Consider the following 26,562-nt stretch of genomic DNA (forward strand, 5'->3'; position numbering starts at 1 on the left):
AGGAAGTTGATGATGACAGATTGTGCAATAAGCAATATTTTAAGAGCAACACAAAAATGTGTTAAAGTCTATGGGATTTTTTCACCCACAAGGTGAAAATAGTTTGTCTGATAACTTAGAAAATGAATAGCACGTCTCTTCTCAACAAACTTAATGATTTAAGGTATCATTAATGTCCATAATACAAATGGTGGAATGAGATACATGCTTGTATACATCGAGATACATCAAGTTTGATACTTAGAGTTTGGGGTTCAAATCCCTAACTTAAAGTACGAATAGCATTGGGTAGTGAATAGTACATACGAAAGTATGGTAATAGTGATGCTGTGGTTTGATATAATGCAAATCCATTGAAACGGCATGATTATGCTTCAGTGCACAAGTACACACTTTTTACTTCATTTAATGTAGGACATAAATTGTTTCATCAGATGTTGCCCCGTTGTGTCTCTATATTGTGTGATGTTTGACTACTTCAAAACAAACAGCTTTTGAACTACCTACACCTTTTTGATCAAATATGGCATGTTTATGGGCCTGAATTACTTTTTCTTTTTAACCTTCAATAGCGATTTTTCCATACCACAGAGGCATGAGCGTAATTTTTGTGGGCAATGTAGATTTTGTTTGTTTTCTCATAAATGTATGCTTTGAATTTTGATTCACAAATTGGAAACAACCATGAACAAATCAAAAACACATGCTTTTGACAACAAAACAGCATTCATGCCTCTTTAAGAGGAAAACACAATCATGATTGCAATTATTCAAAAACACATGTGAAAACAGATGCAGCATATATGAAATGTATACAATTATAGACATAATGGAAACAGATGAGTGGCAAAATATTTAAACAGTCTATATTGAAGTTTGCTTCATTCTATTAATGAGAGGTTTTAACACTTGTTTACCTTGTGGTGAATATACATATTCATCTTTTCTATTCTAAGTTAATGCTTTCTTTAACTGTTTTGGTTTTGCCTCGTCATGGTCCACACCAAAAATGGTCCTCCCCTCTCTGCTATAATTATTGTTTTCACTAAGTGAAGTTATATTTACAATGGAAATATGATTGGCTTTCAGAACTCTGCTCATAAAAAAGCATAGAAAGTCTAAATCAGCGTTGAAGGAGAGCAGGAAAAGAGAAATTGTGAAAATAGTTCCCCATTTTCACTTGATGCAATTCCAATCGCTCAAGGCCAGGAATATGCAAAATAGACCACATCAAAAAGAGAGGCTGGTATCACGCTGTCTATACAGAACAGAAAGTTAGAAACCAGGACACCACAGATCTGGCTCCCTCTGCTGTGCTGTGCAGCATTTATACCGCAGGGATCCCATGCTCATATAAAAATTGGAAATTCCAGGGCTGCAAAGCTCATGAAAATGTATACAATTTGAAAAAGTCATGGAAATGCCTATATAGAGAACCAGTTTTTTATATAGTTAAGCTCAGCTCTAAAATGCCATCTAAATAGTTCTCTTTGTGTGTGGTATATTTAAAAAAAAAATTTTATTCTGTAATCTTGAATGACTGGAAAATTCATGATTCATTTAGTAAAAAGATGGGAACCATCAATATATACAGTAGTCATTTCATGTGTGCATAATATGTCAAGCCCACTTACATTCCATCTATTTTCATGTAGGCCACAGAAAATTTACCACAATCATACTTTGCATTGACCTAATTTGACCTGTATAAATGCCCATGTGTGCTCTCCAACTGTGAGGAGGCCATACAAAGGCCACAAGCCATCGGAAAAACCCTGCTGTTCTCTGCATCTGGCTTACCATCAACCCATCCAACGTGGGTGCCAAGTGGCCGGGTTGCGGGTGGAATTTGCTGCCCCATGCGTGTTGTGTTTGTGCATGTCGTCCTGTGAGGCAGCGCTATATTGACCAGCAGCACGCTGCCATAAGCCACATCTGTACCGTTACACCCCATAGTATGCATGGTTCACATTAGTCCATCTCTGCTAACTTCCCTTGAGCATCCCACTATACTCTCATTGCAAATCATATGGGTTCATTCAAGTTTCTGAATAGCTTGCAGAGTTGGTTTACAGCTTCAAAGGCAACAATGGTCACTAATATGCCTGCAATAAATAGGTCATTTGTTTCAAAATGTGTCAATAGTGGAGTTAAACTTTGCATTATTAAATGCCAGAAAAGGGGATAATGATGACATTTGAGTTAAAGATCTAAAACAACTCTTTTCCTACGTAGCTCCAGATACACAAACCAGGTGAGAAAATCATCTCAACATTTATGTGAACATGAAACAGGCTACAGATATCAGTCATGGGCTGTCAACAGGATCATTGTGGGGTAGTGTCCTCTTTGCTTTAGGTAGGTCTTTAAGTCATGCTGGGATCATTCAACACTGCAGATCACGAATACTGACCCACTGTCAAAGCCTGCTTCAGGTTTGTCACTGCTGTGATTTCATTGCTGGCATGTAGGAAGAAAGTTACCACAGAACATATGTTTCTGGAGGACAATCTCAGCTAGAAAGTATGTTGTGTTTATGCATTTGTTCTAAAAAAAAATAAAAAATAAAAAATAAAAAAAAGCAATGCTTTCTTCCTTTCTCTTTTGATTTTCATTTTCGTTCAAGGCTATTGCGCTGAACGGATTTTAAACCCAAAAAAATTAAATACTGTCATCGTTCACTCACCCTTATGTTGTTACAGGTCTGACATTCATTCTTCTGTAGAATCCAATAGGAGATATTAAGCAGAATGTCCAAGCTGCTCTTCTACATTCAATGAAAGTGAATGGGGGAACAGGGTCCGTCATGGTCATCATTCACTTTAATTTTACGGAAAAGAGCAACATGGACCGTTTCCTTTTATGCTCCACAGAAGAAACTATGTCATATTGGTTTGTAACAACAAAAGCTTCAGTAAATGATGACAGAATTGTCATTTTGGTTAAATTGTTCCTGATTTAAATACTGCCCACCAGCATCTTTGTAGAGATGTGGGGATAAGCATGGAGATGATTAATTCAAACCACATGTTAGGCTCTGTAAGGAATAATAATAGCAAACAATTTTACAAGCCATGGAAAAGAAATACCTTCAAAGATAATAAGCCAATCTTCTCCACTGCCCCTATCCTGATTATTTCTTTTTTAATTATGTCTCTCAATTGATTAACATTTGTAATCGCATTAATTACATGGTGTCCTGAATAATATATACATATTTGCTGAGAAAGCCCCTCTAATAATAATAATTCAATATATAATTATAAAATTATTATAGTATATATATATATATATATATATATATATATATATATATATATATATATATATATATATTTATCATTATATATATATATATATATATATATGTATGTGTGTGTGTGTGTGTATATATATAATATCATAGAAAATATATTCATATAATTAAAACGCATTACATTATTGTGGTAGAGAAGTTCAACACTGATAAGTCAATACAAAAAGTTTTATTGCGCTGGTAATTTCATTACCTATAAATTTCCATATTGATATGTGTGAACCGCATATGTGGTACATTCACAAGTAAAGGCAACCCAATGATTTTCCTGTATTTTACCAGGTTGCATGTGTGAACGGGGCTTTTCAGTCAGAGATTTATTATGAGGGCTTGTCTAAGCACGCGTCAATGTACACCTGTGTCAGACGGATGCTTATGGAGCGTCTCACTTTGATTGCGTCACGTCATAAACATAACATTTTTAGGTCGCTGTGTCAAGTTAAGCGTAGCTAGAAGAATATTTAGAAGAACACATCTTGAGATCCTTTAGTTCAGATTTGCGCTCCATCAATTGCATGTTGTGCTGTCTGCTGAGGGGTTGTTTGTTCTCTGTATAAGCTGTGTGTTGCCTATACAGCTTAAATTTTGCTTACTGCCCCCTGGAGAAAACAGGTTTTACTTCAAGCTTGAATTTCCTTGGAATCTTCCTTATTATGGTCCGGGAACATGATTAATTGTGCTTTATTTTTATAAAACTAATTACACTGAATTAACACGTTAAATTGACATCCCTAATTATTATCTTTTTTGTTATTATATTGTCAATGTCCACAGCTGTTTGTTAATCAATATATGCAGCCAGAAAAGGCCTGAAAGCAGCCATCTCCTTTTCACGTGTGATTCTATAATTTCCATCTTTTTCTTGTGAACAAATATACAGGGCTTCAAGCAGAATGGAGTCGTGTCTCTTATTATATGGCATTTTAAAACAAACAGTGGGGCCAATGAAGCGACAATGATAGTGACTCTGGTAAAAAGCTTCTTCAGAGATGTGAGGTGTGATGGGGTCAGTGCAAAGGGTCGCCCAGCTTACATTTCCAGAGGTGCTTTTGGCATGTTTATTGTTCCAGTTAAAATGACCACTAGAAATACTTGGTCTTTAAATTCTCATAAGGGAAATTTGTCAGAGCTGGCACGGGTCTTAGTTTTGACAGTTAGGCTTCTTGCTCACTCTGAGCTTAAATAGACCTTACAAAAGGTCACTTGGCCATTTGAGTCAGCTCTTAAAACCATCTTTTACACATTGTACACGTGGATATCCTGCTTCTGACTATAATTTAATAAAAAGCCTTTGCAATTGACTGTCTGGGATAATATAAGCTTACTCATGCATCATAATAATCAGTCAATACTCTTTTTTGTATAGGGATTAGGATTGGGATTTGATGCAGGTCAGATTCGAACCTGAGTTCCCCATGTCAGCACATGCATTCCTTTCTGTGCCACAACTCCAACATCATTTTGCCTAATACTTTTCGAAGGGAATTCACTTAAAAATGAATTGTGCCCACTGATAGCATTGTTTATTTGTACACGCTGTCTGCATTGTATTAGAACACCTGAATTAAATCAGGTATTTCAAACATAATTCAAATTGGAAAAATAAAAAAAATAAATGTGCAACACCCAATTCCTCATCTTTAAGGCTGGTTTAAAGTGCTTGGTGGTGGAGGATGCAGCAGGCTACCACAATTTGGCATACATTACTGGGAATTAGGCCTGTCACGAATATTAAATAATCATCTGATTGCGATTATTTTATCTAACCGTGGTTATTCGAGATAACGCAATTATTGTGCACTTCAAATTCCAATCACATTTTAATGCCCAAATAAGGGAATTTTAAGCAGATATATAAATGCCATGAGTTTTTTTAAATGACACAAAAAGTGTCACTTACAAATTTTTGACACAGAGGAGTAGATGCAGGCTTGCTCTATTTCTGAGGAGTGATAAAATTATTAAACTAAATCTCAAAGGTTTTGTTTGATGAGAAATAATGTCTCGTGGGTTTAATCAAAGAGCATTAAAATACTGTGTGAAAGTGAAGAAATTAAGACAGAATTAGTGTATGCTATTATTGCATAATATAATATAATGTAAAAAATATGATATAATAAAAAAATAAAAAGAAGTGGAGTTCCAAAACTAAAGTCAACCAAAGAAAATATATATTTTAGGTGATTAGAAATATTTTGATATTTAAGACATTACTTTTCATCCCATTCAAAAGGGGGTCCTTTTCTGCATATCGCGGCACCGTTTTGTGATCCGTTCTGTATAATGCGGCGGCTCATTTTAGCTTATCGCAATCCATCGGCTGGCTCAGTTCTCCCGATGGCCAGTCCCCCTTGATCGGCCCCAAAGTGCATCGGCCCAGCAGGGGAAAATACCCGGTATGCCAGATCACCAGTCCAGCCCTGGCACTAACTGGGACTATATGGCATCACTCCACCACCACAATCAGCTCTTTAAAATTACATCTACACTGCACATCTTGATACAGTATATGTGTGGTTATAACGCTCTTATCCATGATTTGACTATACAATGATGAATTACAGCTGCTGTGATCACTCGAAAATTTACACAAATGTCTCTTTTAAATACAATTATTTACAGTCTGCTTTTTACTTGAGTAAATAGCATAACATTAATTGCACCTGGCAAATAATGTTGACTTCTGCGAATAATTATAGAATAATCTATAATAAGTCATATTTAAGTAGAAAAGTGTCGTGTTTGTGTTACACCTGGTTAGAGATCTGCACGGTCTTAAAATGAAACCTGAACCCGACCCTACCCAGCCCAAACAATACCATCAGAATATAAACCTGAACCCGAAATCGCTCACTATCTTTCTAATTTCTTTACCTAGCAAGTTCTGTTGCAATTGGCTGTTTTTGTGTAAGCGTTTAGGCAACATTTGTAACATTATTGAAAAAGTAAACATCCAGTTTTAATAAGGCACTGCAGCCCCTTAGGAAAAAAGCATTGCCTTACTGTTTATATGCTAAAACTTTGCTTGTTGCAGAACAATCTGGAATAATATTAAACAATGCAGTCTGACATTGTTCAGAATGTTTAATTGTTGTGATATTTGCTCTAAAAACAATCTAGACACAGCACATAGAATGAAACAGAGCGCAGGTGTCTCAGCATGCGTCTTTGCAGAGCCTGATTATCCATAAGGGCACTTGGGCCAGTGCCCAGGGGCACCAACCATTCACAACCACTAGGGGGCACCACATGACACAAGCTTTAAAAATATTTTTTGTAAATTGTTATATTATTAACTTGAAATTCTTGAAACACCATACATAACTTGTTTATGAACACTAATTTAACAATAATAATAATAATAATAAATTATAAATAAATGAAGATTACATGACCACTATCACTCCCCCCTCCCCAATCTGTCACAGTTGAGTTGGTCCACAACAAGTACGCGCAAATGTGTCATTTTTTTAATGGCTACTACAGAAAATGAATCAAAATCCAAAATGGACAGACGGCAATTGAGTGGTTTCACAAAAAGAAGATTAAAGAAAGAGAAGGATGCTAGACGCTTAGCTACAATAAAAAATGTTCCAGGGATCGACAAATTTTTTGTTAAATCACTAGTTTTTGGGAGAACACGGAATTGCAGACACCAGCAGCACTAAGTCTGACACCGCTGGCGCTGCTAGCGGGGAGATGCAGCAGCTGCTAATGTTAGTCAGGGCATCGGCGATGACCGCCAGGCTGAATGAGGATATTCTCCTTGTCCTTGGGGGAGACAGGAGCGAGGAAGACTCGGGTGAGGAAGAGGACATTAATGAAGATAAATATTAGGGGTGGGACGGTACATGTAAGTTATTCGTATTGAACCGAAACGGTACGGACGTCACGTCTCGGTGCACGAATTTACACGGAGAATACACGGTATAAAAATAAATAAAACTAAATAGCGATACATATCGCTCTACAGGTCCTTCTCAAAAAATTAGCATATTGTGAGAAAGGTCATTATTTTCCATAATGTAATGATAAAAATTAAACTTTCATATATTTTAGATTCATTGCACACCAATTGAAATATTTCAGGTCTTTTATTGTTTTAATACTGATGATTTTGGCATACAGGTCATGAAAACCCAAAATTCCTATCTCAAAAAATTAGCATATTTCATCCGACCAATAAAAGAAGTGTTTTTAATACCAAAAAAAAGTCAACCTTCAAATAATTATGTTCAGTTATGCACTCAATACTTGGTCAGGAATCCTTTTGCAGAAATGACTGCTTCAATGCGGCGTGGCATGGAGGCAATCAGCCTGTGGCATGCTTAGGTGTTATGGAGGCCCAGGATGCTTCGATAGCGGCCTTAAGCTCATCCAGAGTGTTGGGTCTTGCGTCTCTCAACTTTCTCTTCACAATATCCCACAGATTCTCTATGGGGTTCAGGTCAGGAGAGTTGGCAGGCCAATTGAGCACAGTAATACCATGGTCAGTAAACCATTTACCAGTGGTTTTGGCACTGTGAGCAGGTGCCAGGTCGTGCTGAAAAATGAAATCTTCATCTCCATAAAGCTTTTCAGCAGATGGAAGCATGAAGTGCTCCAAAATCTCCTGATAGATAGCTGCATTGACCCTGCCCTTGATAAAACACAGTGGACCAACACCAGCAGCTGACATGGCACCCCAGACCATCACTGACTGTGGGTACTTGACACTGGACTTCAGGCATTTTGGCATTCCTTCTCCCCAGTCTTCCTCCAGACTCTGGCACCTTGATTTCCGAATGACATGCAAAATTTGCTTTCATCCGAAAAAAGTACTTTGGACCACTGAGCAACAGTCCAGTGCTGCTTCTCTGTAGCCCAGGTCAGGCGCTTCTGCCGCTGTTTCTGGTTCAAAAGTGGCTTGACCTGGGGAATGCTGGGATGTTTCTACACCAGACTCAGTCCACTGCTTCCGCAGGTCCCCCAAGGTTTGGAATCGGTCCTTCTCCACAATCTTCCTCAGGGTCCGGTCACCTCTTCTCGTTGTGCAGCATTTTTTGCCACACTTTTTCCTTCCCACAGTCTTCCCACTGAGGTGCCTTGATACAGCACTCTGGGAACAGCCTATTTGTTCAGAAATTTCTTTCTGTGTCTTACCATCTTGCTTGAGGGTGTCAATGATGGCCTTCTGGACAGCAGTCAGGTCGGCAGTCTTACCCATGATTGCGGTTTTGAGTAATGAAACAGGCTGGGAGTTTTTAAAAGCCTCAGGAATCTTTTGCAGGTGTTTAGAGTTAATTAGTTGATTCAGATGATTAGGTTAATAGCTCGTTTAGAGACCCTTTTCATGATATGCTAATTTTTTGAGATAGGAATTTTGGGTTTTCATGAGCTGTATGCCAAAATCATCAGTATTAAAACAATAAAAGACCTGAAATATTTCAGTTGGTGTGCAATGAATCTAAAATATATGAAAGTTAAATTTTTATCATTACATTATGGAAAATAATGACCTTTATCACAATATGCTAATTTTTTGAGAAGGACCTGTATTTCGCATAATGAACAGTCTGATCAAGATTGCAATGCTGGAGTGTGTGTGTGTTTGTGTGTGCGCGCGTGTGCGAACTTTTTTTGGGGGGGGGGGGCCTTTTGAGGTTTAGTGCCCAGGGGCACCACACTGTCTTGATACGGCCCTGCGTCTTTGACAATTTGATGTTCTTTTCAGCTTGACACGTTGTTTAAAATGTGCCTAGTCACTGAAGAAACAGTGAAACATGGTACAATTGTCAAAGACATTCGTCCAGCATGTGTTTACATAGGAAAACAGAACAGACGCACACAAAAACATGTCCGTGTGAACGGCCCCTAACTCGTTCGTTCACGCGTGTCTGTGAGTAAGAGCACGTGCCCGAAACAAGTTGTGTAGGCCAGGATATGTTTTCATTAATTACAAATCAGAACCCGACCCAAACCTAGAGTCCTTAGGGAAAAACTGACCCAAAATCCATCAGGTTCTTAGGTCCTGTCGGGCCCGGGTCGGGTCGCAGACCTCTACACCTGGTGCAGCACTTAACTATAGCTGGTTAATGATGCAGGTTTTTGCTCTTGCAATTAGTCAATTCACTCCTTAGTGTTTTAACTCATACTATCAAGATGTTCTCTTGTCTAAACTACATAGACTTTGTCAACAAATATTTAGTCAAATAAAATAATATTTTTATTATTTTATATTATTTATTAATAATATGTTGCTTGCTCTGAAAGCATATCAAGTCAGTATTACCCCCCAGATTAATTTCATACACTTTTAAGTCCATTTTGAGCCTGTAACTTCTCTTACAGCCTCTGTCTCTGCTTCTCCTCATTGAGATCCTCAATCTATCACTTCTCTCTGTTCATAGCTTGATGCCATAATCACCTCCAGCTGCAGGGTCCAGATGAAAGACAAACACTCACAGTTATGGAGAGATCAGTCCCTCTGCACTGTTCCTCCTGGTGTCATTTGCCTTCTTTATGATGAATTGCCCTTATTGTGGTCTCTTGCTAAAAATCTGCACCTTACCCCAGCTGAAACTACCTGCTGCTACCCCTCCCCATCAGTGTCAAGGCCAGACAGCTCAAATCTGTGTTATTTCAGAAACTAACACCTTTCAGAAGTCTTCCAATCCCAATAATTGCACCCTAAACTTGTGATATTACACCATAACTGACATAAACTGTAGTCGACTACCAGAATTAGCACCCAGTGAAATACAATCAGGTCTGCATATGGTAGTCTCACATAGCCAGACATAAAGTCTGGACAAGATTGCAGCCTATTCTGGCCAAGAACTGCCCACTTAAAGGAGGGGGATCCACTGACTGGCATGTAAATAAACCAACCTCAGTTTTGTTTTATTTAGAGGTAGGTTTACAGGTTTACAGTTGTACTGTAGATTACACGTCAATAATTGACCGGTGTCAAATAATCAATTTAAATAATGTATAGTTGATACATTGCCTCAAACTAAATTCGAAGTACCTTTCAAAGAAAGATATGAACATTTTTGTGTGTTTTTCATTCTCAAAAGAACTTATTGAATCACTTTTTTTCCAGGTGGACTAATAAAGAAACAACTGTGCATTTTTACTCCTAGAAGTTGTTAAATCAGACAGTCAGAATGGAACTTTCTATTTCAGCCAGCTCTTGCCATTTTATTTGCTCAAAACATGACCAGTCCATGTCAGCATCTTCTTTGGACCAGAATCCAATAGAGACAGATTCTTTGGACTCTTTCTGGACAGTTCATGATGATAGCATCTAGGCAGGTGGCTCGTAGAGTGCAGCCCTGGGATGGACCCCAGATCTCTTGCATAATGAAATAATTAGGGTGCTCAGTGATCTTGACATGTACAGTACTGTGCAAAAGTCTTAGGCACTTAAGATGTTCCAAAAAAGCATTTGTTTTAAGATGGTTATTTATATCTTCAGCTTTAGTGTGCCAATAGGAGATATTAATGTTAGACTCACAAACATTACTTTTGCAAATATAAATTATTAGAATAGAAGAACAGAGAGCCCTGCAACAGATGCAATGGCCCCCACAAAGCCCCCCACTGAACATCGAGTCAGTCTGAGATTGCATAAAGAGACACAAGCAATTGAGACAGCCAATATAGATAGAAGAACAGAGACAGTTTGAAACAAGAAGCTAGGAACATCCTATCTGCCATAATCCAAGAAAAACTGTGTCCAGGTGTACCTAGGAGAATTGGTGCTGTTTTAAAGGCTAAGGTGGTCACACCAAATGTCGATTTAGCTTGTTATGTTTACTGGACATTGTAGCAGATTAAGTGATAAATGAAAACTGTTTTTATCCTTATTTTTGAAGACATCCTCACTATGCAACATTTTTCACAATTGCTTAATAATAGTGCACATCAAAAGAATTTAGTACAGAGAGAATGCATCTAGTATATTTCGGAACACATGTCTTTGTTATTTTATTTCACTTTTGGTCCAAATGGACATACCTTGGCCATCTTTGAGCAAAGCTTGGCTATGTGTATGTTATTGAATAACCTGCAGTGAATCTGTTATGTATTATGATATGAAGCTGTTGGCTGCTCTGACAGAGAGGTTGCATATTGGAAGATGTGCTTGTGGTATTTATGGATGCAAGAGATGAGCTATAAACAGAGACAAACAGCAGACTAATGGGCCACTAAAGAAGAAAAAAAAGATGACGTAAAATGTCCTGCATGGACTTCTGTGAACACTACTGGGCAATTGAATCAGTGAATCATCAACGGTTCATTGAAAAGAATTATCCAAACCATCTGATTCACTAAAATGAAACAGACTTCTGATTGCTTCTTCAGAGAGAGAGGACATTCTACATGACATGTTAGAGCTTCTGTTTTTAATAAGAAGTAATAATTCATTCAAAATGTTAAAATATGGCCACATAATCCACTTTCCTGCTACACTGCAGATCATGCAGCTTTGAAGTTTTATTATTTGTATTAAACTAAGAGGTCAAACATATTTTTTGCTATACAGAATTTGCATGTTAGAGTTCATCAAACTTTGGTACACAGTAAAAAATGAAATGTCAAGACATGCTTGTGTGCCAACAAATCCACGTGTGTTAGAATGAAAGTGAATGGAACACAAAGTCTGGAATGACTACAGATTTACTCATTTGTCTCCCTGACATACTGTAGCAAAGCTTTTTAATGCACAGTAATTGGACTGTGCTAACAAGCAAATCTAATTACTATGGCAATTATCTCAAAATAAACCCAGACAGGGTAAACCCCAGTGCAAGTATCATCCTTAAGGGGTTATTTTTTAGTATTCTGACTGTAACCTGCTTATTATATAGATGCATACCTATTATGTAAATTCATTGTCCTGACATATTGAGTTGAAATTATTTTATTTGGTCAGAACAGTGCTATGAGAGACATGAAAATAGCACAGTTTAGGAGACTGCTTGAGCAGCCATTATACAAAAATGTTGACCAGTCAGAAGAATCAAGAATTCCAGAGAGCTGTGTAGTAAATATAAAAATGACTATATTCTCTATATTTCTATATAAATATTGATACTCTAAATCAAAGAACTAGTATATAGTGTCAATGCGTACTGATAAATTTGTATTCCTAGTCACAGTTTTAGCCTGTAGGATGTGTTAAATGTCAATGCTTTAGCTGTGTGGCTGTAATAGAAGGAAAGATGTGCAGCTTTCACTCCCTCCGGTCAAGAGGTCCAGAAATTAGTAGGAGGTATCACGTTTCCTCCCTGTTCCTCAACTCCTCGGCTCTCTGATGTGATGCCAAAATGAGAAAGAGTGAGATAGCTCAATAAACAGCTGTAAAAACTCATTGCATGTCAATATATCTATATATCTATGCACAGTGGCGGCGCTAGGGTTTGCCGGAGCTATAGCCCCATCAGAAATTTGCATAGCATTGTCCCAGCCCTCCCAGGATTTCCTAAAGATGTAAAATGTTTTACTCTCACTTTCACATTCATTAAACATTTTAAAATAAATAATTAAAAACCTAAACATATTAATAATAATATGTGAGTGTATATATGTGGCATGGGGGGTGGCGTGGTCGTGTGGACTTACTCAGAATGGTGCCAAAAAAAAAAAACATCCAGTGAGGAGCAGTTCTATGGAGGAAATGCCTTGTTGATGAGAGAGGTAAACAGAGAATGGCCAGGCTGGCAAAGTCTACGGTAACTAAGATTGAAGGGGGTACCAAACTGCAAATCTGGTGAATACATGTTTACACATTAGCTTCCACTCAGCTGACAAGGTATGAAAGTACCTATGCGGTTAGCTAGTTAGCTATAAGCTCATTGTCACAGAGAGTAAAAGATGGACGTTGTTTATTTATTTTCCAGCATTGTGTCTCACCAACTAGATAAAAACTTAGCATGAAATTAGCACTCAACAGACACAATCTACCACCACACCATTGTCTGCTGAGCTGCAAAAAGATGCTCTGATGCTTACCTTTCAATCTGTTATGTTACTGACTGCACTGACAAACTATAGCTGGCTAACCTAGCAAACAGATGTGATAAACATGAGTGACATGGTTGTCAGGGACAGGGTTAATGTTTTATTAGTTATATTGAAAAGGGAAAATAATGGGGTCATTGTTTATTAACTGTCCAATATGTATTTCACAAACTAGTTAGCAACTTACCGAGAAGACACTACTTAACTCTGCACTGTCTACTGAACCACCATCAGCTCAGCTCTGTAAACAACGGAGTTGTAGCACGCTGGACTGCTGGACAAACTACTTTATGACACCAATTCTAAATCACCCCAAGCATTGTTTTCTGCATTATATGTTCTGAAAAAAAGTTTTCATATCTGTGCATATCAGAAACATATACGCCGATACCGATATATTTGTGAAAGGCCAATAAATTGGTCGAGCACTAATAATTATAAGTATTTAAACTATGATAAACTTTAATTGCCATGATCAGTCATCCCGATTAAACCGGTACAGTCTGGATTTTACGAGCCGAGCCCAGTGTCCTGACGGAGATATAGTCCGGGCAGCTTTTGCTCCAATTATCAGTCTTAGCTTAAAAGTTTTACAAAACTGACAACTGTACTTTGTGCGTCTTTTGTCGTGAGAAACATGCAACGAGTAACAACAGAATCGTTAATTTCCACAGTCAAAATCAGCCGTACTGTGAGTGTGGTATTGTGAGTGTGTGTGTGTGTGTGTGTGTGTGTGTTTTCATAAAGTATTAGTTTGGGAGTGTCATAGTTGGCAGTAGATGAGCTATATTACTAGCATCAGTAAACAATTTAAGGCTATGTCCTGAGCTGGGCAATGTGGAATACAATCGAAGAAAATTAATGCACAGCACGTCTTTTTTAGGAGATGTGCTGTATCTAATCATTGATGGATGAAACTGCATGTTGTTTAGGATCTTCAGTTTATGCATTCATTACACGGTTTAATTATTTTATTAGCACCCCCTCTGAACCATTAAGCACCCCCCCCCCCCCTTCTCCTTAGCACCCCCAACCAAAACCTCCTTGAACAGCCACTGTCTATCCATGTCTTTCTATCTGCCTATTCATTTTCACCACTATCTTTCAGTCACACACATCTCATCAGAGTATATTTCCATTCAGTGCCTCCTTTAATTTTTGTATTTGTCCATCAGGCTGTTTTCTTGCTTGTCCTCCTATGGGTTTGGGAATCGTCCATCAGTGTGCTGTTTTTGTCTCTCTGAAGTCATATGATGTAATTGATGGCTTCAATAAAATGCTGTATTGAAATTATTGGGAGTGTAGAATGTTTATGGCATGCTTGGCATTGTCTGTAAGTATTCTTCTGAGACAAGAATGTGCTATGTTCTGTTTGATCTCTTATCTCCCCTGCAATGGAATGGCATGTGATATAGCACCAGATTGAAAATATGAAAGCCATATTGTGGCTTATACTGAGATACACTATTGATATTGACTTTTATCATCGTTACTGTAGAGTTTCTCTAGATTTCGGAAGCAGTTGTGCCCTTTGTTTAAATATTAGTTTAGATGCCAGGGCATTTGTTGGTACCAAAAGCAATACTTTGCACAAAATGTAATATTCTGTCATCATTTACTCATCATTTCACTCATGAAATACAAAAAGAGATTTGTTTTATTTATTTATTTATTTTTTGCTGTTTCAAATCTACTCTTTTCCATGCAAAAGTTGAGGATGAATGGGGCTGTTAAGCAAAAAGGGCAAGAAAACACAATAAAAGTACAATATAAGTAATCCATATGACTTGTGCACTCCATACCATGACCTTGTGTGAGGAAAATAATAAAATGAACTTCAAAAATATATTAAAAAATTCAAAAACACCTTTCCCTCTGCCATAGCTCTCAAATCCCATTCTCTCACAATGCTATTGCATTGCTTTACAAGACTTCAAATGTAGAATATAAAGTTGTTTTGAAAGTCTTTTTGTTTTCATGTCTTGTGTTGTCTTATAGTCTTTTTATTTTCAAAATATCTTGTTTTCCCAACTATACAGATACAGTATTTCAGCAGTATGAATTACTTTTATGGTACTTTTCTGATGTGTTTTTGTTCTTTTCTGAGCTTTTAAAGAGCAGCTTTTACATTCTGCTGTTTTCATTTCTGGGTGAGTCACTGGTGAGTGAAATACACCAAAAATATATTTTAGCCTATTTTCAAGATGTATTCATTTCAATTGAATAACACATTTCCATCTAATTGAATTGCCTAATCTTTAACTAAATAAATTGTACAAATCTGTGGTTGTATATTTATTAAGGTCTCTACTGAGTGTATCAGTAGTCCAATGTAGGCCTTGTGTAAGTGTACATGTCAGTCAGTCTGGATAATATGAGCTCTGATGGCTTGTTAGCATGCAAGTGTGCAAGCTGTTCTTTTGGTCGCAATGTTTGATTTGGCTAATGAAGCTTCCTGATCAGATGGGTTTGTCTACTGTAAGATGGTTTGTTTGAAAAGGCAATCTGAACGAATATGCCGCAGAATTAAATTAAGCTTCTGTAGATTATACAAAGCTTTTTGAGCAGATCTACACTACATTTCCTACAACCAAATTGAACTTTGAAGGATCATAGTCCTTTGAAACCCAAACACATTGTCTTACTGTAGAATGCATGAGAACTGTCCCATATATTATTGCAAAATAGATTTAAATGCACGTTTGTTTCAAACGCTTATGTCTTTCTTTCATCCGAGGAACACAAATTGAGATGCAAGGCAGAATGACAGCCACAGTCACCATTCACTTTCAATCATTTGCAATGAAAGTGAAGGGTGACTATCTGTGACTGTCTGCCTAACATCTCCTTTTGTGTTCCACCTAAGGCAGAAAGTCAGTGGAACTATAGAACTATATGAAGAGCTTACAAATGACCTTATGTCTGTGTTTTGTTGAAAGAGGGTTAACAGATATTTACAGACATATGAACAAGTAGAACTTTGCATGTTTCCTCCAAGGTAGTCAATTAGTGAATCAAAACCTTCATTGTTGTATTCAGTAGTACCTTTTGGGACAGCATTAGTCAAATCTCTCAGTTATACATTTGCCACTAAATGAGCTGTATAGCCTTGAGAATACTTATTGCAGTGAAACCAAATCCAGTGCATTAGCAAAAACTAATGAAAACTGGATTATCTTACTCTTTCTCCTTATAAATCTTGTATTCGTTTGTGTGAATGTTTCTTTTCTCTTCAAAAAGGAGTCAAGAGGAATGGTGGGTGAACCGCAAGTCTCCATAAGTTAGCATTGGATTCCTTTGGCTAGTTCTCCAGCAACAATTCACCCTGCCAAGGTCTTGCTTGGTTTGCTTAGGGTGCTCACATGTCGAGAGAGAGAGAGTCAGGGGAGCACTTAGCTCTCCAGAACTTGTCTAACATTTTTACTCCTGTCTCAGTTTCACACCCTGAAAAGAAATAATTTATGACTGTTCAGCCACACTCGCCATTAACACCAAACCAGCGTCCTCCTGCAAGCGGACAAGACAATCGTTATATAGAAACAAAATACACATTTCAGTTTAAAGGTGCAATATGAAACAATTTTCATGTAATATTCGCCTTCTTTTGCCAATGTGTGAACGACTTGTAACACAACTTAAAAAATTAGCCCTTCCCGGACTTCTTAGTTAGCCTATTAAAGCCTGTAGACTGATTTTCATGCGAAAGGAGTGGGTTGCTTTTTCCAGGAAAATCCAAAGGATGTGATGTTTATGACCGCTCCTGAGAGTCTTGCCTCAGTGCTTCTGCTATTCAACAGCGACACTAGTTAACGTTATCTTAGAGATGGAATCCAGCAAACGGCCGTCTCCCAGCAAAATACTGACTCCTACACAAACTCTGAGTAAGCAAATACAATTTGAAAAAAAAAAACGTGTCTACTGAATAAAGTCTGGCTAAGCGGGAACCATGATCGTGGTCGAGCGAAAACTAGAGTGAACATCGGCAGGGCATTTGATTCCTGGAGGGACCTTCGTTCGGTTTTGGGGATCAAAACCGATGCTGAATTGTGCTCTTCTTATCGAACAGGTAATCTTACATAACTGCAAAGCATGTGAAATATAGTGCCATAAGGATTGATCTATGTAATTTTAACTAACTTGATCTTGCCTGCTAACGCTGATAAATTGCAAGCTACCTTGCTTTGTAACTTTCAAATAATTTCAACTATCTTCACTTTATACAAAATCTGGTATACAGTATAACTTTAAGCAAATATGCTGGTTTCTTATTCGAAGTACAACATATGACATACAAAACATACAATAGTGCAACTTAACTGCAGTGCAACAGTAAACTGTCTGGTATAGTTCGGAGGTATTTTGCTGTATGTGTGTATTAGTATGCTATGTTAGCTGATAAGTAGTTTTAGTTCAGTCTCAAAGTTTGCAGTAAAACAATCATAACTGTAATTTTATTTATGCTAACTCATCTGTCAGCGTGATGACTGTAAATTACGTTCAGCCTCTTTGTATGTTACATCGTTGTTTTGGTCGATGCTCACTCACTCGCATCCCTATGGACTGTGTGCACGAGCGCGAGCAACAGTTAGCTGGCTGCAGTTCACTTAACAGCCACCGGTGTCATTAATAACAAAGGTTTCTGAATCTTACATACTGCACCTTTAAAGCAAAGAAATTGGTTGGACTGTATAGTTTGAAGTAGTACTTTAAATGTTATTTAAATTGTTTGAAAACAGTAATTATATTTTCAATAGTGTGCAAACAGAAAACAGTACCCATCCTCTTTTTCAGCCATTATGGTTCTACAAGTAGTTTTCCTATTTGTTTTTTCCATAGGGTTTTCATAAAATTCTTCATAATAGTTGTGAGCCATTGACCAAACCAACCATCTCTGAGGTGAAATACAACATTGCAAACTTTGATTTAAAACAAAAAAGTATTTGAAAATCAGACCAGAAGACAAAGGTACAAGACTGCAAACTTACAATCTTTTGTGATGAACTACAGTCCCATGAAGCATTATGAATAATGCAATCAAATTAAAAATGATAGAAAACTATAAAACTATTGATTAATGTTGTTGATTATACTTTAAGTATAGAAACAGTACATTTGAAGTTTATTGTAAAATATTCCAAAATACAAAAAGGTAGAGAATGTATGGAGACCTACTCGACTGCACACACTCAAAGTACATCATAGAAGTGGGCTTTTGCTGCAGAGCTCATTTGGTGCATTTTGTTAGCCTCAAATCTCTGATTGGTGGATCTTTCTCTGCTGGATCATGGGTGGTGTAGTTCTTCACCAGAAATTCCACTATTACACAATTTGTTTGGTCAACACAGACTGATGGCTTCAGCAGAAGTATATACCACTGATGAACAACCTCTGAGCTCATGTAGCTTTGTATTTAAAGGGTTATACGTTTATTTCCCAAATCCCCTATGGAGAAAAGAAATGGGATTTTTACATTTTGTTCCGCCTGGTAATGCCAGTGGCACAGAAATCACACACTTGACCTTTTAGAGCAGAGACTAGTTGGACTATAGAACTTTAACTAAAAAACTGTGATGTATTGAATAAATGTGGTATGCTTTTCACGCTTTTATCTTCAGCTGAGTTGAGAAAGTTGACTTTCAGAGCAAGTGAAGTTCAGGGATGTTTTTGAGGTCACCAGGCTCATGTTTTGTGTGCACTGTTGCCTTGTCAGAATCTCGGTGTCTCTATGAGTTACGTTGGTAAAGCACAGAGGATTTAGCTGAGATTTCGAGAAAGTAGAATGGCTGCAGTGTGAGTACACTTTGATCCACTTACGGTCCATTCAAGATTGCAGTTCAACTAAACTTCTTATGAACTGTTATTGTACTGGCAAGGCAAACCACTTCTTATACAGTACATCCCCAAATCCTTCAGCTTCTGTGTGCGTGTGTGTTGTGTGTGTGTGTGTGTGTATTTATCATTTTGTGGGGACCAGATGTCCCCATAAGGATAGTAAAACCCAAAATCTTTGACATTGTGGAGACAATTTGTGGGTCCCCATGAGGAAAACAGCTTATAAATCATACTAACTTGTGTTTTTTGAAAATGTAAAAATGCAGAAAGTTTTCTGTGTGGTTTAGGGGTAGGGTTAGTGGATAGAATATAAAGTTTGTACAGTACAAAAACCATTATGTCTATGGAAAGTCCACATAAAACATGGAAACCCAACATGTGTGTGTCTGTGTGCGTGCGTGCATGTGTGTTTGTGTGCACACACGCACGCACACACACACACACACATGCGTGCATGCATGTTTGTGTGCACTTTAGGTGCCCCTTCAAGTCCCACAAACGTTCACGTCCCACGTCTAAAAAGACAATCATTCAATCAGTCAACATGATTACTGCCATCTTACCACATATTCAAACACACTTGGGCTTGGGTTTCACCCCATTTTCTAGAAGCGACTACATTTAAATCCTTTTTTTTTGAAGAGATGGAAACAAAGAAACTCAATCCCACTTCTGGTTTTAGTCTTCTAACTTTGAAGCATTTAGGTGCTTAATAAAGCATTTGTCTCATTTTTCCTGCTTTCCTTTCCTAAACATGAACTGTGTTTGTCGTCAACCTGACAAAAGTTTTAGAGATGGTTTGGTGAATATAATAATATAAATACAATTTCTGCAAACCAAATGAAAATATTAATCAGTGCTGCTTTGGAACTCTTCAGCTGAACTATATTGAGACCCACAGACGTTTCCCAGCTTTCTCTGCTAAAGCCAGGTCTTCATGGAAAATGTCTTTGTCCATGAAGCAGATCCTTGGTCAAACCACTGTTCATTCCCTGCACGGTGTGTTAGCTCATGCTGTAACTGTTCAGGCTTCAGGCGTCCAACTTCTGTCACGCTAGCTTGAGGGGAATAAAGATATACCGTGCTTATGATTATCATGCCCCCCTGCTTAGTTGTAAAATATCAGGGATGGCTTCAGGGCCTGGATGGTTAAAAGGTGGAACATCTTTGCACTGTGAGCTGGGACTTCTTGTCTTCACAATGATTGTTTTTCCTGCACTTTGCTCCATGGCCTCTGCCAGGGCCTGATCTCAAGTGAGAGTGAGTGGCCTCATCTCAATGTCATAGGTATCTGTTTGCACAGTTACAGCAGTCATCCATGTTGTCTTAGTAGTTGGTAAATTTCAGCTGTACAAAGAGCCTTTTCCTCTTATTTGATGAATAAGAGACTGAGGAAGAGATGAACAAAAAGCAGTCTCTCTTTCCGTATTTGCATGAAATGGCATTCCATTTTCACATCGATAGTTATCTCCCCTATACACAGTTGAAAATTTGCTCAGTTCACAAAAAAATAAATAAAAAAGCACTTGCCAAGTGCCTGCCGATTTCATGGTCATCAAGAAATGTTTATGGGTGGGTGATTTTCTCTATTCTAGTGTGACAAAATAATTATTATTTCTCTATAAAATGCTCTTTGTCTATGTTTTTTTTTGTATTATTCTTGTGTATTGAATTAATGTATTTATGTCACATGGCAGTTTGGCACTTGGACATTGACAAAGTTACTCCATGCAGTAGTCAATTTCAAGTATGAATTATATGTGGAAGCCTTTTATCCAAAAATGTGCTGAGTATACTAAGTGCTCCAACAGGATACCGGTCCCACTGTTACAGGGGTTACTGACATTGTACAATGGTTTAAAGCAGGATTGGAAAATAGAAAAAGACCATTGCTCTTCAGTTCAGAGACAGTCAATGTTTAATACACATAACAAAGAACAGAATCTTTTTCTAAACTTAAACCATGGTCACAATGACTTAAAGTCTCATGATTCTTGGGACATTTGGCTGAACTTCAGTTGTGTAATCTAATGTCTTCTCTCCTCGTCCAGGTGGCAGCCACAGATGCAGATAGTGGGTCTTTTGGCTCCATCTCCTACTCTTTGGGCTCTGGTCCAGGCAGTGTGAACCCGTCCCAGTTCAGCATTGGCAAAGACAATGGCCAGATCTGCACTACCACCAGCTTGGATCGAGATCAAGGTCCAGCCAGCTACAACTTCACCATCACAGCTGTGGATGGGGTGAGTTTCTATCAATCCTCACCGATACAACTGTGATATTAACCCTTTAAAATGTACAGTATGTGGTTAAATAATGGAGTCTTTTAATCTTTGGTTTTTGTACATTAAGGAAGCCAGTAAAGAAATAGGCTGCATACTAATGCTTTAATAGCAGCTTAGTGTCATTTGTCTAAATTCCCTAAATTATACTTAAAAGCACTGGGCGTCAACTAAAGGAAATTGCTGCGGACACATTAAAGCAATCAGGGGCAGCTGGGACTTCAAGTGCATCAGCTTGTAATATTTATATTGGAGCTTGTTCCCGACATGCCATTTGCTCCATATGGGACGCCAGGCAAGCAAGATGTTTAGCGGCAAGAACTGTATTCCTGTCCACTCCTCTTTGCCATCAGGAAAGGCTTGAAAAGCATGTTTCAAAGTTTTCACAAAAACATTAACTATAAGTAATTTTTTCTAGTGGATTTATTCTAGTCAATTGGACATGTTTCTCTTTTTGTTAAGATGTTTATCCATGATTTAATTTGGATAAGGTCTAATTACAGTAACAAATGATGACACTGGATCAGTTGGTTGGTTCTTTTTCCTATATGTTATTTATAAAGATCTTTTAAGGCCATCAGAGCTAGTGTTAACTGATGTGTCTGGGACATGGCCCATTTGTTTGTCTAGGGAGGGCTGAGTTCAATGACCTACGTGCATGTGGACCTGATAGACATAAATGACAATCGCCCAGCATTCTACCCTCTGAGCTATGCAGTCAGTCTGAGCACACAGAGCACCCCAGGAACCTCTGTCCTGAGGGTGATCGCTCAAGACCCAGACGTGGGAGAGAACGGCAGGGTGTCATACCGCACAGTGCCTGGAGGGAGCTCACCTTTCTTCACCCTCAACAAAGATACTGGTGAGACCTAAAGAACTGATCTTATTTAAACGGTGTGGACAGGAGTTTAAGTATTAATAGCTTGTGCAGTTAAGTAGATGTATTATTAATTGGATTTAAATGGTTGTGTGCAGTTCAGTGATTGTACTTCACAGTTGGAGCAATTCAAAATATAGGTTGAATAGGTTAGCTCCACTGTGTATTATGTACAGTATATAGTTTATATTTTCCATTTGAGTGTGTTATTATTTTCAGACAGAATTTAAGCCTGCAAAAAGCTCCAGAGATTCTGCATAATTATGCACATGCCTGGCTCTTGCGGTACATGTATTTAATATTTTTAGTTAATTTGACAATGCTTTCAGCCACCAAACAATATCAGCTCTGTTTAATACATTTTGCTATCTTTCAATCTTTTCTGCAGTATTTTCTCTAACATTTAATATAGAAAATTTGAAGAAAGTGTGCAGATTTGGTTTGGGCCTTGTTATAAGCAGCACAGTAATCTAACCTATGCAGCTGTCTCAGTTCAAGCATAAGCCCCCATTATTCAAATATAACGATTTTGATTACAGAGTTATTATCCTTTTCTTTATATATTCATATACCTCTCAGCCTAATGCAAATATTTATTTTGGATAAACGTTTTCCCAGGAGTGATTTCACTGTCACGTGCGCTACATGGAAAGGCAAACACCATCATTGCAATGGTGGTCTCAGCTCAAGATGGTGGGGGTCTTACCGCTCCAGTCAATGCCAGAGTCAACATCAGCATAGTGACGGGGCTGGTAGCGCCCCCTGTGTTTGAACAAGCTCAATACTTCTTTGTGGTCTCTGAGGATGCCCTGCGTGGAACTCAAGTTGGCATGGTTCGAGCAAGTACTAAGAATGGTGGGTGAACTGACCGGAGAGGTTTTTGAGTCCCCCCCCTTAGTCACATATCCCTATTTGACCCATTTAAACACACAAACCAAACTTCAATGCCTATCCACATTTATCAGTCACACTGGACTGTGTTCAGTTCGCTGAAAGGCGTCATCTGGATTTTTTCTCCATGGTGCACCACTTGTACAAATAGGTACAGAACCACTGTACACACCTCATTTAGAATGTACATTAATCATAGATTCTGTCTCACCACATACTTTTTAAACAATTTGCTTTGGCTATATCAGGCACTCTGGACTAGTGCGTTGAAAAATAACTCACATTCACATTCTTTGTTTTCTCTTGTACTGTGAACTGATGTGTTTCTGTGTGTTTGCCTTTTGGTTCTCAGGTGTCTCAAAGGATATTTCCTACACCATTAGCTCTGGTGACCCAACAGGCTACTTCACAGTGGATTCTGAGACTGGGGCTTTGAGAACAAGCTTGCCTCTGGACTACGAGGCCCAGCCCAGCTTGAATCTTGAGGTTCAGGCACACTGGGGTAACCCACCAGCCTTTGGCCAGACTCGAGTACACATTACCGTGGCCGACATCAACGATAATGCACCTGTCTTCTTGCCGTCTTCCTCAGAATCGCTGATTCTTCCGGAAGATACCAGGATGGGTACAGTGGTTTACAAGGTCCAAGCAGAAGACCATGACTCTGGGCCAAATGGCCTTCTATGTTTTGATCTGATTACAAGCAGTGCCCATAGAACCTTCAGCATTGATCACAACAGCGGTCATATCCATCTGATTGGCAGTTTGTCATATGAAATCATGCCCCGCTATGACCTAATGGTTATTGCCAAAGACAGTGGAGCTCCTCAACTGAGTTCCGTCTTCACCCTGGTCATCCATGTGCAAGCTGAGAACAGCCAAGGTCCTGTGTTTGATAGCCTCACATACCGAGTAGAGCTGAAGGAGAGCACACCCGTAAACACACGCTTCTTGCAAGTGCGAGCTGTAAACCGAGATGGTGGCATCACCACTGGAGCGTCTTCAACGTCTTCCACCCTACTAGCCTACCACTTACACCCAGACAGTGATGCTGCAGGATTTGGCATTGTGTCTGATAGTGGCTGGTTGTTTGTGAAGAGCACCCTGGACAGAGAAGCAAAGGAGATATATTTGCTTACAGTGCTGGCCACGTCAGGCAATAGGCAGTTGAAGAAGACAGGTAGTGCCACAGTGCGTGTGTCAGTAATGGATGAAAATGACAACTCTCCACGGTTTACCCAGGAGAGAGCATTCCTGGCTGTGCGTGAGAACTTGCCGGCAGGGACTGGATTTGGTCGGGTGTCTGCTAGTGATCGGGATGCAGGTCTCAATGGTCGACTAAACTATCGCCTGCTCCATCTAGATCACCACTTCCAGATCAACTCCCACACAGGTGAGCTTCAAATATTGTAGACAGTCCAACAGGCCAAACATGATGACACGCAAACCATGATTTTTTCATCAAGTAGCAAGGTAAACTTTCAACCTAGAACTATAACCATTTATTTGTCAACACTATCACAGTCTAAGATCTATTGATTATGTACAAGCTTATAACAGGAACATTGCTCACAGCATGCGAGTAGATTTTTTGAAGTCGTTGAATTTGTTACTGAAGCAGAGCTTTGATGGCTGGAGTGGAGGTGCTTTAAAGGGGATGAACTTAGAGATGCAGTTTCTCAGAAAGGCTTTTTAGAGTGCTGGCAGATACTATTAGACTGTTAGCATACTAAATCACAGCAAGCTGTCAGCATGCTTAAACCCTGTTTGTTTAAATACACCACTGCTTAAAGATTGTAAAGCTAAATCGAGAAGTCGGCTGTTGGATGCCTATCGACCATCCTGACCCATCCCTAGTCTGAAGCTGTCAAGCAAACTGGCAATCACACACTTTGCTCCAGACTGCTGGCACTATCCTAACTGTGTAGGGGGTTCCTCTGTTCCTCCATCCCTGTAGTTGGGATGTGCCATCTGTGCCTTCTGCCACTAATATTTCACTGTCAACCTCTTGTTGTCTGCAGTGGAATAGTGTGTCTGACTCTCTCTCTCTTCGTCTATCTTTATCATCTGTCTTATTTGTTTAAAGGTGAGATAAGCACAAGACTTTCTCTTGACCGTGAGCTTCAGTCCAGCTACCAGATCATCGTGGTGGGACAGGATGGTGGAACTCCCCCACACAGTGCTACAAGCACTGCTTTCATCTCAGTTCTGGATGAGAATGACAATACCCCCTCCTTCACTCACGCTCAGGCAGGAAGAGAGCTCTTGCTGCAGGTATGAGAGCTAATATCAGCCTCATAAATCACAGACACCAGCATACATAAAGTATGCATCAAGACTGAAGATTTAAGATCTTTCTAAGCTGATTTTTGAAACCACGCCAAATAGACCATTTTATCTTAGCTTTGTTACTTGTTTAAAAGTATATACTGTACAGTATATGCATATTAATGTTCATTGTCATTCTACATACAAAAAATTATAAACATATCTTATGCAAAGGTGATAGGATATCATATTACAAAGTTGAGAAGTTGAGTTTAAGTTCTGTCCAACTGATGTGAACTCTGTACAGGTGTTGGAAGGTCAGCCTTCTGGATATCTACTGGGTACTATTTATGCAAGAGATCCTGATGAGGGGGAAAATGGAACTATATTCTACTCTATGTCAGGTAAGAAAGATGCAAAAACAATTTAAGAATCAATACCTGGCTTTGTTTTCCCTCTTTAAAGCAAACATGATTTCATTGCCTGTTCTATCTTCTTTGTGCCTAGGTTCCAGAGCAGAAAGTTTTTCTCTTAACCCAAACACAGGAGAGCTGCGGTGCTCCTCCCCTTTGAGCCACTCTGAGCGACCTGAGTACAGTTTCACTATTCTGGCCTCCGATCGTGGTTCACCCCCTCAGAGCTCCACCATAGCTCTGAAAATACAGGTCAGTGTCTCTCTACCTTCAGGAGTCATATGGGATTAATGAACTCCTTAACAGTAGCTATTTTGAGATAACGTCCAGTCTGTTAAACAATCTTAATCATGCAAATGTAATACATAATCGATGACAGATGGATTACATATCTGAGGCCTGTCTGAGCAATAATACTTTACAGATAGAACACTATTATTTCGTCTGAACTCTCATTCTTTGGCCAGAATAATGTTTTAAGCAAGTATGCAAATGCAAATGTGAAAGCATGGCCAAAGTACGGTCCCATTGATCATTCTTAGCGTGCACTTTTGCATTGATCTTGCTGTGATGCACCTTGGTACTCAAGGGGGTGATAGAGTTACCTTCAAATATTTGTGTTATTCAGTCAGATGTGTTATTACTTAGGTAGCTAACTGAAATCATATCGACTCTTTT

The 26,562-nt window shown here is 38.6% G+C and overlaps 1 protein-coding gene across 1 annotated transcript in view; it reads left to right on the forward strand.

Annotated features, from left to right (window-relative positions):
• LOC127631698 (protocadherin-16-like) overlaps positions 1 to 26,562 on the forward strand; it is a 170,607-nt gene that overhangs the window by 115,539 nt on the left and 28,506 nt on the right. Inside the window, exons 4-10 of the mRNA XM_052109954.1 lie at positions 21,208 to 21,396; positions 22,066 to 22,297; positions 22,931 to 23,167; positions 23,556 to 24,596; positions 25,290 to 25,477; positions 25,779 to 25,875; positions 25,979 to 26,136. Of these exons, the coding sequence (XP_051965914.1) occupies positions 21,208 to 21,396; positions 22,066 to 22,297; positions 22,931 to 23,167; positions 23,556 to 24,596; positions 25,290 to 25,477; positions 25,779 to 25,875; positions 25,979 to 26,136 (2,142 nt within the window). The remainder of the gene's footprint in view (positions 1 to 21,207; positions 21,397 to 22,065; positions 22,298 to 22,930; positions 23,168 to 23,555; positions 24,597 to 25,289; positions 25,478 to 25,778; positions 25,876 to 25,978; positions 26,137 to 26,562) is intronic.

This window comes from Xyrauchen texanus, chromosome 38 (assembly GCF_025860055.1).
Source record: "Xyrauchen texanus isolate HMW12.3.18 chromosome 38, RBS_HiC_50CHRs, whole genome shotgun sequence".
In the NCBI taxonomy this organism is placed as follows: Eukaryota; Metazoa; Chordata; class Actinopteri; order Cypriniformes; family Catostomidae; genus Xyrauchen; species Xyrauchen texanus.